At 43.8% G+C, this 20160-nt stretch overlaps 1 protein-coding gene across 4 annotated transcripts; it reads left to right on the top strand.

Annotated features, from left to right (window-relative positions):
• Nucleotides 1-589: 589 nt before the first annotated feature.
• LOC110530513 (alanine aminotransferase 2-like) lies at nt 590-18385 on the top strand. Of its 4 annotated transcripts, none has more exons than XM_021613665.2 (12): nt 590-878; nt 1370-1561; nt 11969-12058; nt 12282-12390; nt 12808-12941; nt 13180-13423; nt 13576-13655; nt 13761-13897; nt 14049-14223; nt 14677-14832; nt 16746-16858; nt 17060-18385. In XM_021613665.2, exons 2-12 carry the CDS (start codon nt 1424-1426, stop codon nt 17148-17150), a joined length of 1467 nt encoding a protein of 488 aa, XP_021469340.2. In that variant the 5' UTR covers nt 590-878; nt 1370-1423; the 3' UTR covers nt 17151-18385. The 4 variants fall into 4 exon arrangements, with proteins under 4 accessions (XP_021469340.2, XP_021469338.2, XP_021469339.2 ...); XM_021613664.2 differs by having other exon boundaries at nt 673-902; XM_021613663.2 differs by having other exon boundaries at nt 672-1561.
• The last annotated feature ends 1775 nt before the right edge of the window (nt 18386-20160 follow it).

Raw genomic sequence — 20160 nt, 5'->3', positions numbered from 1 at the left:
CTAGGCAAGTCAGTTAAAAACAAATTATTATTTACAATGATGGCCTAGCCCAGCCAAATCATAACCCGGATGACGCTGGGCCAATTGTGCGCCGCCCTATGGGACTCCCAATCACTGCCAGTTGTGCTACAGCCTGGAAACTAACCAGGGTCTGTAGTGATGTCTCTAGCACTGAGATGCAGTGCCCGAGCTCCCGAGTGGCACAGCGGTCTATCTTAATACAGAACTAAATCACTTTGACTAAATGATGTCCCTTATCAGACCACTTTGATACTTGAAACTTTGTAAGTCAATAGTTGATCCGGTTCTTTGAGACAAATCTGTCCACACTGTTGCAATGGAGATCTCCTATCCACTGTCACCATGCTCATCAACCCAATGATGTAATTAGGAAAATTGCACTGGGGGTAAGGCCTACTGAAAGTAGTCTATATGAAAGGTTATTTAGGAATGCTGTATCATTTGAATTGAGCATTTATGTTAAAGAACTATCAGCTATAAATAAAGCAACATCTACCTCAGTCATTCACACTAAAACTTAACTAGCCTAGTGTGGAGGGCCCTTAAAACTTCACCAGTTGAGCAAACCAGTTGAGCACAGTGCACATTTCGTGTAAATATGCTGCGCTACAAGCAGTGGGAGAACGGCTTGAGTTCAATTAGGAGGAGTTGCGCAAAATGTCTGCAGAATGGCCTGGTCAGCAGTCTCCTCCCAGTAGTCTAGAGTGCGCTGCCGGGTGTGTGTTAACAAACGACAGAGAGGGAATTCCATGGAAAGGGAGCAAGTTTGAAGCTGCGCCCGGTCTCCTCGCATTGGCTTATCGATTGTGTCTGTCGTCTCGGTAACCGGAGATCCGATCCTGACTGACAATTTATCCGTGCGTAGGCAAATGGGGATGCAGGTTGGATTCAACTCACAAAAGGGGTGTATGGGGGAGTAATGTTACAATGTGTGCGGTGTGCAGAAGAGAAAAGAGTGCACCAATCTGTGAATAACGAGTTGGGGAAACAGATCTTCTATCACTTCCCCTGAATAAAAAAAACTCACCTCATTCTATCGTAATTGTAAGGTTCAAAGCCCTGGTTGACTTTTTAAAACATTTTTTTAAGCCAACTGCACAAACAGTTGTCTGTGTGTGTGCATTCATTGAGCGTAGAGGGGTCGCAGCACTTCACAGCTAAAGAGATAGAATATTGTAACATGTCTGCTTCGCGCATAGGACAAATGTTACCATCCAGAAGCGTGAGCGTTTTGAACGGAGGAAATGTATGGTTTTTCGGCGGCGGGGCGCAATACCCCGCGGGGTACCTCGTCTCTGGGGTCCGCTCAATGCTGATTCCCTCTCAGCTGTCACCTTTTTCCCCCCAGAGTATAGCACCTTTAGGAGTCAGCGAACGGCGGCGTGGACTTGCCCAAGAGAAAATGACCGAGAATGGAGTGTTCTCCCGGGACAAGGTGTTGACCATCGACACCATGAACCCCAGGGTGAAGAACGTCGAGTATGCGGTGCGCGGACCCATTGTACAGCGCGCCATGCAGATCGAGAAAGAGCTGAGAGAGGTATGCTTAAAATAAACGTTATTAATTAAATCATATTGTGATTTAGACTACCCTACACGCAAATGATTAGTTTCTCTCAGTTCGAAATATATTGCAGTTTTCAAAGTGGGAAAGCAATCTCTGACACTGTCCCATGCATTGTCAGTATTTCACCTAGACTCACTGCACCAGTCTGACTTTTAACCTAACTGGACACTACTCTCCTGTGGCCTCACTGGCTCTGCTTTTCTGAAATTGCAACTGTAGCAGAGTGACACGCTTGTGAAACTTGCGTAATATATGTGACGAGACGATTTTGGTGGCCTGTCACTGGCTAAAGATGTCCCTGTAAATGCCATAAGAAAGAAAAAAGCAACTCTGAAGTTAAATTGAGACTGATTATTTAAATAATCAAACGCTGATTCCAATCAGATTTGCATGTACAAATTATGTACAGTACCTGTCAAAAGTTTGGACACACCTAATTATTCCATGGTTTTTCTTTATTTTTACGATTGTCTACATTGTAGAATAATAGTGAAGACATCAAAACTATGAAATAACACATATGGAATCATGTAGTAATAAAAAAAGTATTAGTTTGTGGAATTTCTTTCCTTTTTAATGTGTTTGAGCCAATCACTTGTTTTGTGACAAGGTAGGGGTGGCATACAGAAGATAGCCCTATTTGGTAAAAGACCAAGTCCATATTATGGAAAGAACAGCTCAAATAAGCAATGGGAAACAACAGTCCATCCTTACTTTAAGACATGAATCTCAGTCAATTTAGAACATTTCTATAACTTTGAAAGTTTCTTCAAGTGCAGTCAGATAACCATCAAGTGCTATGATGAAACTGGCTCTCATGAGGACAGCCACAGGAAAGGAAGACCAGAGTTACCTCTGCTGTAGAGGATAAAGTCATTAGAGTTAACTGCACCCCAGAAATTGCAGCCCAAATAAATCCTTCACAAAGTTTAAGTAACAGACACATCTCAACATCAAGTCTTCAGAGGAGACTGCGTGAATCAGGCTTTCATGGTTGAATTGCTGCAAAAAAACACTACTAAAGGACACCAATAATAAGAAGAGACCCCACCCACTTTGCCAAAGCACAGCCCCCACACCACTAGAAGGATATCTTCAACCACCAACTTACCATCCTGAGACAAGGCCGAGTATAGCCCACAAAGATCTCCGCCACGGTAAGGGCTATTTGACCAATAAGGAGAGTGATGGTTCTGTATCAGATGACCTGGCCTCCACAATCACCTGATCTCAACCCAATTGTGATGGTTTGGGATGAGTTGGACTGCAGAGTGAAGAAAAAGCAGCCAACAAGTGCTCAGCATATGTGGGAACTCCTTCAAGACTGTTGGAAAAGCCTTCCTCATATAGCTGGTTGAAAGAATGCCAAGAGTGTGCAAAGCTGTCATCAAGGCAAATGGTGGCTACTTAGAAGAATCTCAAATATAAAATATATTTAGATTTGTTTTACACTTTTTTTGGTTACTACATGATATTGTTATTTCATAGTTTTGATGTCTTCACTCACTATTATTCTACAATGTAAAAAATAGTACAAATAAAGAAAAACCCTTGAATGAGTAGGTGTGTCCAAACTTTTGACTGATACTGTATATCCCTGTACCAAGTTCGTTTGCCATCACCGCTTTGCCACAGATCTGTTATGACAACATCTGATCCATAGGCGAAATTTCCACAATATATACAGTTCTTCAGAAAGTATTCACACCCCTAGAATTTTTCCATATTGTGTTGTGTTAAAATGTGAGATTAAAATGGATTTCATTGTCATTTTTTTGTCAATGATCTACACAAAATACACTGTAATTTGAAAGTGGAAGAACAATTCTAACATTTGCAAAGAAATTATGAAAAATAAAACACAAATATATCTTCATTACATAAGTATTAACCCCCCTGAGTTATACATGTTATACATGTTATACAATACATGTTAGAATCACCTTTGGCAGCGATTACAGTCTCTAAGAGCTTTGCACACCTGGATTGTACAATATTTGCACATTCTTATTTTGAAAATTCTTCTAGCTCTGTCAAGTTGGTTATTGTTCATTGCTAGACAGCCATTTTCAAGTCTTGCCATAGATTTCCAAGCCGATTTATGTCAAAACTGTAACTAGGTCACTCAGGAACATTCAATGTCATCTTGGTAAGCCACTCCAGTGTATACTTGGCCTTGTGTTTTAGGTTGCGCTTTGTATTCAGGACATAAAGTTAGTTACTATATATATATATTTTGGTTGGGTGCCCACTGGAGGTCAGGGGGCCCCCAGATAGCATATGAACATGTTATGTTTGACATTGCTTATGTTATAAGCAATGTCAAAATGTACAGAATTTCAGGAAATGTAATTTAACTGTCGACTTGGCACTCCGGTACCGCTTGCCGTGTGGTAACAGAGAGAACAGTCTACGACTTGGGTGGCTGGATTCACACACACTCACACATACTGTGGACACACTTTCACACACTTCACATATGCTGCTGCTACTCTGTTTATTATATATCCTGATTGCCTAGTCACTTTTACCCCTACCTACATGTACATGTTACCTCAATTACCTCGACTAACCAGTGCCCCCGCACATTGACACGGTACCAGTACCCCCTGTATATAGCCTTGTTATTGTCATTTTATTGTGTTAATTGTTTTACTTTAGTTTATTTAGTAAATATTTTCTTAACCAACAATGTAGTTTTAAGAAAATAAGAGTTTGTAAGTACACATTTCACGCTAAGGTTTACACCTGTTGTATTCAGCACATGTGATAAATAAAATTTGATTTGATTAGAATTCCTGTTGAGTACCTTTTCTTTCACTGAGACCGGAAGCTCAATAATTACTCACAGGTAAAAATCTGTCATTCTGCCCTGAGCAAGGCAGTTAACCCACTGTTCCCTGGGTGCCGAAGAGGAGGAAGATTATGGCAGCCCCCCCCGCACTAGAGGTCGACCGATTATGATTTTTCAACACCGATACCGATTATTGGAGGACAAAAAAAACCTGATACCGATTAATCGGATGATTTTTTAAATGTTTTATTTGTAATAATGACAATTACAACAATACTGAATGAACACTTATTTTAACTTAATATAATACATCAATAAAATCAATTTAGCCTCAAATAAATAATGAAACATGTTCAATTTGGTTTAAATAATGCAAAAACAAAGTGCTGGAGAAGAAAGTAAAAGTGCAATATGTGCCATGTAAGAAAGCTAACGTTTAAGTTCCTTGCTCATAACATGAGAACATATGAAAGCTGCTGGTTCCTTTTAACATGAGTCTTCAATATTCCCAGGTAAGAAGTTTTAGGTTGAAGTTATTATAGGAATTATAGGACTATTTCTCTCTATACCATTTGTATTTCATTAACCTTTGACTAATTTCTTATAGGCACTTTAGTATTGCCAGTGTAACAGTATAGCTTCCGTCCCTCTCCTTGCTCCTACCTGGGTTCGAACCAAGAACACAACGACAACAGCTACCCTCGAAGCAGCTTTACCTATGCAGAGCAAGGGGAACAACCACTCCAAATCTCAGAGCGAATGACGTTTGAAATGCTATTAGCGTGCACCCCGCTAACTAACTAGCCATTTCACATCGGTTACACCAGCCTAATCTCGGGAGTTAAGAAAGTCTGTCGTTCTGCCCCTGAACGAGGCAGTTAACCCACCGTTCCTAGGCCGTCATTGAAAATTAACTAAAGGTGTAATAAAAAAATAAAAAATAAAAAAATAGGCCAAATCAGTGTCCAAAAATACCGATTTCCGATTGTTATGAAAACTTGAAATCGGGCCTAATTAATCGGCCATTCCGATTAATCGGTCAACCTCTACCCCGCACCTCTCTGATTCAGAGGGGTTAGGTTAAGTGCAGTAAACACATTTCAGTTGAATGCATTCAATTGTACAACTGACTAGGTATCCCCCTTTCCCTTTCTCTTTCCATTTCACTTGGATAAATCACATTTTGATCTTGTGAATCCCATTTGTGTGTAGCCTTGTACTAGTTGTGCAATAACTGGTTTACAATGACTTTAGCAACTCTTGTCATGTGCTTGCACTTCCCTTTGCCCTCCAGTCTAACTGTTCACCAAAATCTAGACTTTTTGGGTACATTTGCTCACACACCCAGTGTGTCGCCCTCCTGCCAAAGTCTACTACCTTGAAGGTTAGTTTACATTTTTTCAAGTTTGTTGAGCCTTCTGTTGGTCATCTGTTGATTTTGAAGGCAGGCAGATTGACCCTCACCTCTGTCTCTGTGTCTCTATCTCCCTCACCCTCTGTCTCTCTCTCTCCCTCACCCTTTGCCTCTCTCTCTCTCCCTCAAACTCTGTCTCTCTCCCTCTGTCTCTGTGTCTCTCTCACCCTCTGTCTATGTGTCTCTCTCTCTCCCTCACCCTCTGTCTCTGTCTCTCTCTCTCACTCACCCTTTGTCTCTCTCTCCCTCTGTCTCTGTGTCTCTCTCCCTCTGTCTCTGTGTCTCTCTCTCCCTCACCCTCCTTGTCTCTCTCTCCCTCACCCTCTGTCTCTGTGTCTCTCCCTCCTTCACCCTCTGTCTCTGTGTCTCTCCTTCACCCTCTGTCTCTGTGTCTCTCCTTCACCCTCTGTCTCTGTGTCTCTCCTTCACCCTCTGTCTCTGTGTCTCTCTCTCCATCACATTCACCCTCTGTCTCTGTCTCTCCCTCACCCTCTGTCTCTGTGTCTCTCTCTCCCTCACCCTCTGTGTCTCTATCTCCTTCACCCTCTGTCTCTGTGTCTCTCTCTCCTTCACCCTCTGTCTCTGTGTCTCTCCCTCGCCCTCTGTCTCTGTGTCTCTCCCTCACCCTCTGTCTCTGTGTCTCTCTCTCCATCGCCCTCGCCCTCTACCTCTGTGTCTCTCTCGCCCTTGTCACTGTTTGTTCTCTGTTATACAGTATCAGAGTTGTTCTCTGAGCTGAGAAAGATTCAGGTCAAAGTCCACAAGTCAAACAGAAAACTGAGAGATTCAGTTCAGTCTGTGGTCTGTTTTTACATCAGCTCTATTTAAACGTCTGACCTCACAATGTCGTACAGTATGTCATCTATCATCAGAGGTCAGAGGTCAAATCCTCACTTTACCCCAGACCAATACCACTGTCTCCTTTAAAAGCAATAACTCATCACTCCTATATCCCCCCTGCAGTCCTGTGACATTTGTTATGTGAAATGGGTGAATGATCTAGACCAGAGATGGGAAACACTGATGGGGGTAGTGGCCACAAAAAAATCTGAACTCATCATGAGGGGCTTTAGTTGCTCGTGGGTCTGTGTACCCACATCCATACCCACACATGCAGTCGGAGCCGGCCTCAGCCTTTTGGGGGCCCTTAGTAAAATGTCATTCTTTCCCCACCATCGGGTGAAGAGAATGATTTGCAGTTTTACAGAAATGTTACTGCAATTCTACAACTTCTGCCATAGGGTGGAGAGACATGTTAGCATTTTTAATATGAGAAATGGTTTTAATATGATATCTGATTGAGAATGACACACAAAATCAATGGGGGCCCCTCGGTCGGTAATCTACTTCTGTAACCGATGTGAAATGGCTAGCTAGTTAGCGGGGTGCGCGCTAATAGCTTTTCAATCGGTGACATCACGCGCTCTGAGATCTTGAAGTAGTTGTTGCCCTTGCTCTGCAAGGGCCGCGGCTTTTGTGGAGCGATGGGTAACGATGCTTCGGAGGGTGGCTGTTGTCGATGTGTGCAGAGGGTCCCTGATTTGTGCCCAGGTAGGGGCGAGGAGAGGGACGGAAGCTATACTGTTTCACTTGCTCCATAAAGATCCGATAATATCCCATAAGTGTAATCCTTACCTGCCCCATCCCCTCTTGCTTTCAGGGGTTGACAAGGAAACCCAGAGATAGTTTACTGATTCCAGTGTAGTGTGCAAAGTGGCCCAATCTGAGTGCTATTTCTAGGAAAAAGATTGAAGTGTCTCTGTGTTTGAGAGAGAGCATTCTCTAGCTGGGTAGGGGGGTGGAGAGACTGCCATATGGTCTATGGTGACCTTTGCCAGACGGCCCTATGGCTTTACCAAAATGCAAAACGTAATCTTCATGGATTTACTCTTTTATTTGTTCTGACTCATCCTCAAACACCCCAAGCAACCAGGACCTGGCTTTGGGGCAGGTTGGTCATTCAGGAGTCTACCTGGCTTTGGGGCAGGTTGGTCATTCAGGAGCCTACCTGGCTTTGGGGCAGGTTAGTCATTCAGGAGCCTACCTGGCTTTGGGGCAGGTTGGTCATTCAGGAGTCTACCTGGCTTTGGGGCAGGTTGGTCATTCAGGAGTCTACCTGGCTTTGGGGCAGGTTGGTCATTCAGGAACCTACCTGGCTTTGGGGCAGGTTGGTCATTCAGGAGTCTACCTGGCTTTGGGGCAGGTTGGTCATTCAGCGGTCTACCTGGCTTTGGGGCAGGTTGGTCATTCAGGAGCCTACCTGGCTTTGGGGCAGGTTGGTCATTCAGGAACCTACCTGGCTTTTGGGCAGGTTGGTCATTCAGGAGTCTACCTGGCTTTGGGGCAGGTTGGTCATTCAGGAGTCTACCTGGCTTTGGGGCAGGTTGGTTATTCAGGAACCTACCTGGCTTTGGGGCAGGTTGGTCATTCAGGAACCTACCTGGCTTTGGGGCAGGTTGGTCATTCAGGAACCTACCTGGCTTTGGGGCAGGTTGGTCATTCAGGAGCCTACCTCAGGGGTTTCCCAATAAGTTATTACATCGTTATGTCATACTGAGCACCTAGAAATAGAAACAATGTGTGTTTTGTTATGTATGGGGACATCCAAATATCCAACTAACACACAAACCATGTGCTGTATCAGGTGTAGTCTATCTGTAGACTCTTCCAAGTATAGCTGGGCCAAACCAGTCTTTTGTAACTAAGAATACCTGCTTTTTAAACTGAGCTCTGGTGAGTGTTAGGCTTGTATGTGAAAACAGGGCACAAAGCTTACATTCACTTGCTTGCCTTTATCTAAACTAGGTAAGGAAAGAACACACACTTTCAACAAAATCTGCTCTCTCTCTATCCTCTTTTCACCCTGTCTCTATGTTGTCTTACTAACATACAAACCTTTTTTGAGGGCTCAGAGGAACTGCAGTGTTTCAGGTGCAGATAAAGTTCAGGAAAATGTTCTGATACCTGAGACGACTTAAATGGTCATCATTAGTTCATTCCCCTCTTAGCCAAGCAGAAAGAGAAAAAACAGTGTGAGCAAAACAACGTCACATCAACAAATCCAGCCCAAATCATGTCAGTCAGAGCTTTTGTTCCTTGCTCATCGGTTGGCTGATGAACGGTGAACAAAAGGCCCACTAGTTTGTTCACAGATCTGTTTTTGCTGTCTTACCAACTCCTAGTCACAACAGATCTAGGACCAGGCTAGAGGCCCACGGAGATGCCTTCTACATCCTCAGGGGTAACCGTGGAGACTGCGGGAAGATTGTGCAATAGCACAGCACGCTGTCGCTTTCTTTAATGAATGAAAGACATCATGTTACATCTCCTGCCTTGAAGAGTAAACTAGAATCCATAATGATGTCACTTTCTTTGGCCAGGCTTCAAATTTGTTTTGCCAGACCAATTACAATGCTACTTGTCAGAGACAGAAAAGGAGAGGCAAATAAACGTACACGTGCAGAAAGAGCAAAAAACACTAGAGAACAGAGTTAAGCATTAGAGAGAGGACAACATCAACCGTAGGCTAGTCTCAATCATCTTACAAAGAACATGCAATAGACAGCACTCTGACAAGCCATAGGACTTAATCAGTGTATGTGTCAACAAGGGGTCGGTCTGCTAGGTGTTCTTAATCTGTGACAATTTAAAAAGCCCTGCTGAGATAAAATTCCTTCTTAGGAAGCTTCTTAGGACATTTTAGAAAGTTCCCAGTTTTTTTGCACATATGTTTTTAACCAGACAGTATGTACTCTCTACTCTTAGTATGAATGCTGGGGACCGACTTTTTTTCTTTTTTTGCACATCTGTTAGCAGTGAAATGTAGGCTACTATCTACTCTCAGCATGAGTGGAATGGGAGATCCTTTGTATTCCGTGGGTGTCATTCTCCCTGTTGTTTGTGATTGGTCTGGACTGCAGAAACACCTCTGTCGTGTGACCGATTGGAGTGTAGTAGTTTTTCTTCTTCTGTTGTGTACTTTGGTGGTCATTGCTGGTTCAGCTGGCCCAATTAGATTGGATAAAGTCTCTGGTGGGTAGAACAACAGCGGGCCTGCTTTGCTTCCCACTGAGTTTGAATGAGTTCCACTTGAGGCCACCAACTGCTGTCTATCTTGTTATATAGGGTGTCAAATACCAAACATCTGGACACTGACTGAGGAGTCTGTGTTCTTGGCCAGTTCAGTTCCATCATCCATCAAGGCCAGTTTGATACATTCAACTGCTTGACATATTGTTCTCCGTTACTGTATTCTGAGAGAAGTAGCTAAGTAGTGGCATTTTATTGACCTATAAGGACAGAGAAAATGGTACAGACAGCTACCCCCTGTTTCTATTGGCTTATAAGGACATAATGTCACCACACTCCCTAAAAACCTCCCCAAATTCAGTTTTTACCATTCTCCATGTCGCTTTTGAGTCTATTTTTTTTTTAAACTCTGCAGTTGACACCTGCTTTACTACTTGACGTCTGTATGTTTCTACAGCTGGAGTCTAGCTGATGCAACACTTCACAAGGCTTTCAGGCAGCCTGGGAATGTGTCTCTTTTTGTTTTCCAGATAGCATTTTCTCTGCTTTAATATACACTGAGTGTACAAAACATTATGAGCACCTGTTCTTTCCGTGATATAGACAGACCAGGTGAATCCAGGTGAAAGCTATGAACCCTTATTGATGTCACTAATTAAATTCACTTAAATCAGTGTAGATGAAGGTAAGGAGACAGGTTAAAGAAGGATTTTCAAGCCTTTAGACAATGGAGACATTGATTATGTATGTTTACCATTCAGAGGGTGAATAGTCAAGACAAAAGATTTAAGTGCCTATAAACGGGGTATGGTAGTAGGTGCGAGGTGCTCCAGTTTGAGTGAACACTGCTGGGTTTTTCACGCTCAACAGTTCCTGTGTGTATCTTAATGGTCCACCACCCAAAGGACATCCAGCCAACTTGACACAACTGTGGGAAGCATTGGAGTCAACATGGGCCAGCATCCCTGTGGAACGCTTTCGACACCTTGTAGAGTCCATGCCCCGACACATTGAGGCTGTTATGAGGGCAAAAGGTGGTGCAACTCAATATTAGGACAGTGTTCCTAATGTTTTGTACACTCAAGGTGAGTCTTGTTTTGACTCCCTCCACTCTGCTTCCAAACACACGTAGACGCACATTATGTGGTATGTATTTGTAGGTAGGTGTGTCTTATCTTATCATTTGCAAACCCTGCCTCCCTTTACACATTACACCTTCACAGAGACCGCTAACATTGGATTGTATTACTCCCGTTTTATGTTTTGTACAGCGCTAATGTCCTACATTTTAGGACAAAAGGCAAGGGGAGTGGAGAGCATGTATTGAACCAATGCATGTTTGCATAAGACTATACCTGATGTTTGCATAAAACTATACCTGATGTTTGCATAAGACTATACCTGATGTTTGTATAAGACTATACCTGATGTTTGTATAAGACTATACCTGATGTTTGCATAAGACTATACCTGATGTTTGCATAAGACTATACCTGATGTTTGCATAAGACTATACTTGATGTTTGCAAAAGACTATACCTGATTTTGTGTTTGTGCTTGAGAGTTGAATAAGTAAAAACACTTGGTAAAGAAAATTATAAAGAGCTGTTTGGCTGTTACTCAGGGTTGTCTATTTCAGTGCATTTGCTATCGACTAACATTGTTTGAGAGAGAGAGAGAGAGGTTGGGAGAGGAGAGGAGGGAGGGAGAGAAATAACGAGACAGTGTGTGAGAGGGAGGGAGAAAGAGAGAGGGAGAAAGAGAGTGAGACAGAAAGAGAAATATAGCTGACGCCAATGCCAAGCCTTTTCCAGAGCTCTTGTTTGTTCTCCTGATAGCATGACTACAGTAGATGGGCACCTTTAGCTTTACCTGAGGTAGTGGAGACATCTGAGATTAGAGCCGTGGCTGGAGTCTAGGAGGACGTGACCTCATACTCATGTCTTAGTTATAGAGGGACACACTCAGATTAAGTAGTTCTGAATGGTTAAGTATGAGTTTATAGGTTTATAAAGAATAAGGTAACGTATTGGTCTGCATTTCTGCACTGCACACCCCTGGGATCCAGCAAATCCTTCATCCATCTCTTTCTTCCTTGCCCTAGTCTTTTCATCGTTTTGTGTCTTGTTTCTGTGTCCTGAAGGGACTGAAGAAGCCTTTCACTGAGGTCATCAAGGCCAACATCGGTGACGCCCATGCCATGGGCCAGCAGCCAATCACCTTCTTCCGACAGGTCTGCTTTTATTCCCTAAGTTCCAAACCATTTATTTAATACCTCAGTTCTCTTTTTGATTACAGGATGTCTTTCATTCTCCTTTATCATTTGAAACCGTTCTAAGGCAAAAACACATTGTGACCTTTTCATGCAGATTCATGTGGTGTTTCATGCAGATTTGTGTACATCAACTTCTGCCTGTTCCTCACCTTACTCTCTCTGTCCTCCCTTCCTCCTCAAGGTCTTGGCACTCTGCTCCTACCCGGAACTATTGAATGAAAACATGTTTCCAGAGGATGCCAAAAACAGAGCACGACGCATTCTGCATGCTTGTGGAGGCGGTAGTGTAGGTATGTTGTTCATGCACTGGATGGAATGTGTATTATAAGGATGTAAGTTAAAATATAATTATGTTTTGGCCAATAGGCCTGTGTTAGCCTTTTGGTGACCGCATAAACAATGAAATGACCTCCAACTCCGGTCCTGGAGCACTGTAGTGTATTGAGTTCTCTCTCTCTCTCTCAGGTGTATACAGTGTAGTGTATTGAGTTCTCTCTCTCTCTCAGGTGCATACAGTGTAGTGTATTGAGTTCTCTCTCTCTCTCAGGTGCATACAGTGTAGTGTATTGAGTTCTCTCTCTCAGGTGCATACAGTGTAGTGTATTGAGTTCTCTCTCTCTCTCAGGTGCATACAGTGTAGTGTATTGAGTTCTCTCTCTCAGGTGCATACAGTGTAGTGTATTGAGTTCTCTCTCTCTCTCTCTCAGGTGCATACAGTGCCAGCCAGGGAATAGACTGTGTGCGGCAGGACGTGGCTTGCTACATCGAGCGTCGGGACGGGGGTGTACCCTGTGACCCAGACAACGTCTACCTCACCACCGGCGCCAGCGACGGCATCGTAGTAAGAACTCAATACAAAATCAAATAATTGTGTTTTAAAGTAACATTCTCACTGCAGATAAAGAGGAAGGCGTAAGGAGAGCTTTGAGGATTATAGGCTTGAGGTGCATCTATCAGTCGGTCTATCTCCCAGCAACTTTATCACCTATTATTCTTGATTGATTGATTGATTGATTGCATGAATTACCTACCATTTGCTTACCAACTCACTCCCTTCTCCTCTCCCCTGTCTTTCCTAGACCATGCTGAAACTATTGGTGTGTGGTGAGGGTGCATCGAGGACAGGGGTGATGATCTCCATCCCTCAGTACCCTCTGTACTCGGCTGCCCTGGCTGAGTTGGGCGCTGTACAGGTCAACTACTACCTGAACGAGGAGAAGTGCTGGAGCATGGACCTTAGTGAGCTAGAGAGCTCCCTAGCGGAGGCCAGGAAGCACTGCAACCCCAAAGCCCTCTGCATCATCAACCCTGGTAACCCCACTGGTAAGTAGCCAAGCTTAACTGGGGGTTGAATTTTTCCGTCCAGTCATGACACTAGATGGCGCCAGAGGACAAAGATCCCACTTGGACAGAAACCAAAATGCCCAGTTCTACTAATATGATTCTGAACCTTTCCCTCTCCAACTCTGTGATAGGTCAGGTCCAGAGCAGACAGTGTATTGAGGACGTGATCCGATTCGCTGCTAAAGAGCGACTCTTCCTGATGGCTGATGAGGTAAACCAATCAGACCTTTTTGTCATCCTCCTCATAAACATAATTTAACCTCTACATTCATCTCTTACCCCCTGACATCCCTCTCTCTCTGTCCCTCTCCTCCAGGTGTACCAGGATAATGTGTATGCGGAGGGTTGCCAGTTCCATTCCTTTAAGAAGGTGCTTTTTGAGTTGGGACCAGAGTACTCTGACAATGTAGAACTGGCGTCCTTCCACTCCACCTCCAAGTGCTACATGGGAGAGTAAGATCATTCTCATTACTTTAACATGACCTGAAATATCAACCATTATATGACCTTACTACAACCAATATAGAAATAGGGAGACCTGTAGATATGGTGCAGTTGTGTCTTCTGAGTCTCTGATTTCTCTCTCTCTTCTCCTGCCTGCTAGGTGTGGTTTCCGTGGGGGTTACATGGAGGTGATTAATATGGACGCGGAGGTGCAGGCCCAGCTCTCTAAGCTGGTGTCGGTCAGACTGTGTCCCCCCGTCCCTGGTCAGGCTCTGATGGACCTCGTGGTCAACTCTCCCCAGCCTGGAGAACCTTCCCACATCACCTTCATGAAGGTAATGATATATGGTCATTAAGCAGACATTGACTTAAATTACATACCAGACTGTCAACATTGACAGGGACACACATTGAATATATACTGAGTATACAAAACATTAAGAACACTGGCTCTTTCCCTGACATAGACTGACCAGGTGAATCCAGCTGAAAGCTGGGATTATTGATGTCACTTGTTAAAACCACCTCAATCAGTGTAGATGAAGGGGAGGAGACATGTTAAAGAAGGATGTTTAAGCCTTGAGACAATTGATACATGGATTGTGTATGTGTGCCACACACGCACGCACACACACACACCACAAACACACACACACACACACACACACACACACACACACACACACACACACACACACACACACACACACACACACACACACACACACACACACACACACACACACACACACACACACACACACACACACACTCTTCTCCATGTCCAGGAGCGCACAGCCACCCTCAGTCTCCTGGCAGAGAAGGCTAAACTGACAGAGCAGATTCTGAACACAGTACCTGGGATCACCTGTAACCCTGTTCAGGGAGCCATGTACTCATTCCCTAACATCAGCCTACCAGAGAAATCCATCAAGGAAGCTAAGGTCAGTTAATACCACTATAATTTACCAGGGCCCCCTTTTTTTGGACTAGCCCTGTATACACATGAATAAACAACAATTACACTATATATATTATATACACATCAATTACCAAATTATTCATATGGTTGCAAAACACAATCATATGAAACAAACCCATTCTTCAGTAGATGTACAACACAGCAGCTCTGGTGTTGAGGACTGAAATACTAATCCAGGAAATTAGAAAATTATAATTATGGAGTTTATGGTCCCATCACCTGTTGAAATAAATACACCAATTAAGTTGATATATTTGATTGTGAGATGCGTTTCCTGTATACAGTATGTACAGTACCAGTCAAAAGTTTGGACACCCCTACCTACTCATTCAAGGGTTTTTCTTTATTTTTACTCTTTTCTACATTGTAGAAGACATCAAAACTATGAAATAACACATATGGAATCATGTAGCAACCAAACAAGTGTTAAACAAATCAACATATATGTAATATTTTAGATTCTTCAAAGTAGTCATCCTTTGCCTTTAGGAAAGCTTTGCACACTCTTGGCATTCTCTCAACCAGCTACACGTGGAATGCTTTTCCAACCGTCTTGAAGGAGTTCCCACATATGCTGAGCACTTGTTGGCTGCTTTTCATTCACTCTGCAGTCCAACTCATCTCAAACCATCTTAATTGGGTTGAGGTCAGGTGATTGTGGAGGCCAGGTCATCTGATGCAGCACTCCATCACTCTCCTTGGTCAAATAGCCCTTAAACAGCCTGGAGGTGTGTTGGGTCATTGTCCTGTTGAAAAACAAATGATAGCCCCACTAAGCGCAAACCAGATGGGATGGTGTATCACTGCAGAATGCTGTGAATTCTAAATAAATCATAGACAGTGTCACCAGCAAAGCACCCCACACCATCACTACTCCATGTTTCACGGTGGGAACCACACATGCGGAGAACATCCGTTCACCTACTTTGCGTCTCACAAAGACGGTTGGAACCAAACATTTCTAATTTGGACTCGTCAGACCAAAGGACAGATTTCCACTGGTCTAATGTTCATTGCTGGTGTTTCTTGGCTCAAGCAAGTCTCTTCTTCTTATTGGTGTCTTTAGTAGTGGTTTCTTTGCAGCAATTCGACTATGAAGTCCTGATTCCTGCAGTCTCCTCTGAACAGTTGATGTTGAGATGTGTCTGTTACTTGAACTCTGGGCAGCATTTATTTGAGCTGCAATTTCTGAGGCTGGTAACTCTAATGAACGTATCCTCTGCAGCAGAGGTATCTCTGGGTCTTCCTTTCCTGTGGTGGTCCTCATGAGAACCAGTTTCATCATAGCGCTTGATAGTTTTTGCGATTGCACTTGAAGAAACTTTCAAAGTTCTTGAAATGTTCCGGATTGACTGACCTTCATGTCTTAAAGTAATGATAGACCGTTGTTTCTCTTTGCTTATTTGAGCTGTTCTTGCCATAATATGGACTTGGTATTTTACCAAATCTTCTGTATACCACCCCTACCTTGTCACAACACAACTGATGGGTCATATCCATTAAGAAGGAAAGAAATTCCACAAATTAACTTTTAACAAAGCACACCTGTTAATTGAAATGCATTCCATGAAGCTGGTTGAGAGAATGCCAAGCGTGTGCAAAGCTGTCTTCAAGGCAAATGGTGGCTACTTTGAAGAATCTCAAATCTAAAATATACTGTATTTTGAATTGTTTAACACTTTTTTGTTTACTACATGATTCCATGTGTTTTTTCATAGTGTTGATGTCTTCACTATTATTCTACAATGTAGAAAATAGTAAAAATAAAGAAAAACCCTTGAATGAGTAGGTGTGTCCAAACTTTTGACCAGTACTGTATGTGCCATCCCACTGTAATACCTCTTTTCCTCTTTGTCTCTCTCTCTCTCCCCCCAGGCGCTTGGCCAGGCTCCAGACATGTTCTACTGTATGAATCTGTTGGAGGAGACTGGCATCTGTCTGGTCCCAGGAAGTGGCTTCGGACAGAAGGACGGCACCTACCACTTCAGGTCTGGACAACCCAGTTTGCTCAAACATTTTACCACAGCCTTTCACATCCTGAGATGGGTATAATTTCCCTTTTTGATATACCTAACAAGGTAGAAATGTATGCAACAGAAAAATAGTATATATGGCCTTTAGTTTCCAATGCCCTGTATTTCGTTCAAAGTTCCCTTTCTCTCTCTCTCTTCCTCTTTCCCTCGTTCCAGGATGACCATTCTGCCGCCCACAGACAAGCTGAAGATCTTACTGGCTAAAGTAAAAGAGTTCCACCAGAAATTCACTCAGCAGTACTCTTAACTATCTTCCTTAACTTCCTAACTTTCACCCAATCAGAAGAGAATAGCACACTGAACACTATGCACAGTCTACCAGCCAACCTAACAGAATTTCTGTCACTAAGTGCCTACTGTGTTAGTGACTCTGTCGCCAGTCACCTTGATCATGCACTTTAGCCCCTTAGCCTACAAGATTCCAATAAATGGTGGACTCCGACTGTACATGTAAAACTGTAGTGATTATGAACACCCGGGATATTGGGAGATGTAGTTTTTAGAAATCAGGACAAGAGCTGTAGTTTTTTATTTTGGGACATATCAAATTCAGTTCAATCTGGCATACTTGATAAAATGTATATTAATTGTCATCTCAGTTGTGTTTTTGTGTGTGTGCGTGCGTGTGTGTGGGAAAGAGGGTATGTGTCCTTGTGTGTGTTTCATGATTACAAGTCAAGGCCAGTATGATGGTACAGTAGTGCTGTATGAAATGAAGAAACTGAAAGCACTAGTACATTATTTCCAAACTCTGTAGAAATGATTTTGTCAGTATTGTAGACAAAGGCACAGGGAAGAATTGTGTATTAGAGAAGCTTTCACAATGATTTTAAATTGAAAGATTATTTTATTGTATTGAAAATCTCCATCATATAGTCTTTTATAATCATAGTTTCAATTTGGCCCTTTTTTGTGTGTACATTTTCACCATCGTACATTCTATATAGCAAACTAATGGAAAAACCTGGACAAAGAAAAGACAGCAGGGAGAAGAATTTTGAATAGCAGGAGTATGAAATTCAAGGTTATTAAAGTGAGATTTTAAAAAAAAAATGCAGTCAGGGATTTTCTGAATTATGAAGACAACAGCCGTGCATGACAATTATCATGGGAGTGAGTGAGGAGGTTCCTGAATAAACACACACACACACTCCCTTGGGAGAGGCTGTAAGTCCACTTGTCTGTCCCCTGCGGAGTCTGTCAGATCTAGAGGATAAAAGCACATCATGTTCCACAACTACCTACATTACATGGTACACAACAACCACCGTACAATACACCAGCCAGCACCACCTTACAACCATACATCCAACCCCTCCTCTCCAGCCGTACAGACAGCCCTCCTGAGCCCCCATACCTACAGTGGGAAAGGGAGTTGGGTTGAGTCCATTAAAACTCAAGCTTTTAATCTGTAAAGATTTTTCTCCCTCCTTCTCTCTACAGGGGCTGCCAGCCTTCATTATCCATGACAAAGCACAGCCCCTTTCTTAATTAACCACCTTTTAGTATTTCTATATCCTTTACAATCCCACCTCACAGCCCTTACAATCTCCCCTCACAGCCCTTACAATCTCCCCTCACAGTCCTTACATCTCCTCTCACAGCCCTTACAATCTCCCCTCACAGTCCTTACATCTCCTCTCACAGCCCTTACAATCTTCCCTCAGCCCTTATATCTGCCCTTACAATCTCCCCTCACAGCCCTTACAATCTCCCCTCACAGCCCTTACATCTCCTCACAGCCCTTACGATCTTTCCTCACAGCCCTTACATCTGCCCTTACAGTCTCCCCTCACAGCCCTTACATCCCACCTCACAGCCCTTACATCTCCTCTCACAGCCCTTACAATCTCCCCTCACAGCCCTTACAATCTCCCCTCACAGCCCTTACAATCTTCCCTCAGCCCTTACATCTGCCCTTACAATCTCCCCTCACAGCCCTTACATCTCCTCACAGCCCTTATAATCTTTTCTCACAGCCCTTACATCTGCCCTTACAATCTCCCCTCACATCCCTTACATCTCCTCTCACAGCCATTACAATCTCCCCTCACAGCCCTTACAATCTCCCCTCACAGCCCTTACAATCTCCCATCACAATCTCCCCTCACAACCCTTACATCCCACCTCACAGCCCTTACATCTCCTCTCACAGCCCTTACAATCTCCCCTCACAGCCTTTACATCTCCCCTCACAGCCCTTACATCACCCCTCACAGCCCTTACATCTCCACTCACAGCCCTTGCAATCTTCCCTCAGCCCTTACATCTGCCCTTACAATCTCCCCTCACAGCCCTTACAATCTCACCTCACAGCCCTTACATCTTTTCTCACAGCCCTTACATCTGCCCTTACAATCTCCCCTCACAGCCATTACATCTCCTCTCACAGCCATTACAATCTCCCCTCACAGCCCTTACAATCTTCCATCACAATCTCCCCTCACAACCCTTACATCCCACCTCACAGCCCTTACATCTCCTCTCACAGCCCTTACAATCTCCCCTCACATCCCTTACATCTCCTCTCACAGCCCTTACATCTCCCCTCACAGCCCCTACAATCTCCCCTCACAGCCCTTACAATCTCACCTCACATCCCTTACATCTCCTCTCACAGCCCTTACATCTCCCCTCACAGCCCCTACAATCTCCCCTCACAGTCCTTACAATATCCCCTCACAGCCCTTACATCCCACCTCACAGCCCTTACATCCCACCTCACAGCCCTTACATCTCCACTCACAGCCCTTGCAATCTTCCCTCAGCCCTTACATCTGCCCTTACAATCTCCCCTCACAGCCCTTACAATCTCACCTCACAGCCCTTACATCTCCTCTCACAGCCCTTACATCTCCCCTCACAGCCCCTACAATCTCACCTCACAGCCCTTACAATCTCACCTCACAGCCCTTACATCTCCTCTCACAGCCCTTACATCTCCCCTCACAGCCCCTACAATCTCCCCTCACAGCCCTTACATCCCACCTCACAGCCCTTACATCTCCTCTCACAGCCCTTACAATCTCCTATCACAGCCCTTACATCTCCCCTCACAGCCCTTACATCTCCCCTCACAGCCCTTACACCTCCCCTCACATCTCCCCTCACAGCCCTTACAATCTCCCCTCACAGCCCTTACATCCCACCTCACAGCCCTTACATCTCCTCTCACAGCCCTTACAATCTCCTATCACAGCCCTTACATCTCCCCTCACAGCCCTTACATCTCCCCTCACAGCCCTTACATCTCCCCT

The sequence above is a fragment of the Oncorhynchus mykiss genome, chromosome 8, assembly GCF_013265735.2.
Source record: "Oncorhynchus mykiss isolate Arlee chromosome 8, USDA_OmykA_1.1, whole genome shotgun sequence".
In the NCBI taxonomy this organism is placed as follows: Eukaryota; Metazoa; Chordata; class Actinopteri; order Salmoniformes; family Salmonidae; genus Oncorhynchus; species Oncorhynchus mykiss.
Note: the sequence above shows the minus strand (reverse complement) of the source record. Positions and strands in the feature narration are given on the sequence as shown.

Bases quoted from the DNA above. Each gene is read 5' to 3' on its own strand.
- LOC110530513 (XM_021613663.2), top strand. From the start codon at position 1,202: ATGTCTGCTTCGCGCATAGGACAAATGTTACCATCCAGAAGCGTGAGC. The intron at 13,898-14,048 runs GTAAGATCATTC...CCTGCCTGCTAG, and splicing joins TCCAAGTGCTACATGGGAGA to GTGTGGTTTCCGTGGGGGTT. The intron at 16,859-17,059 runs GTCTGGACAACC...CCCTCGTTCCAG, and splicing joins GACGGCACCTACCACTTCAG to GATGACCATTCTGCCGCCCA.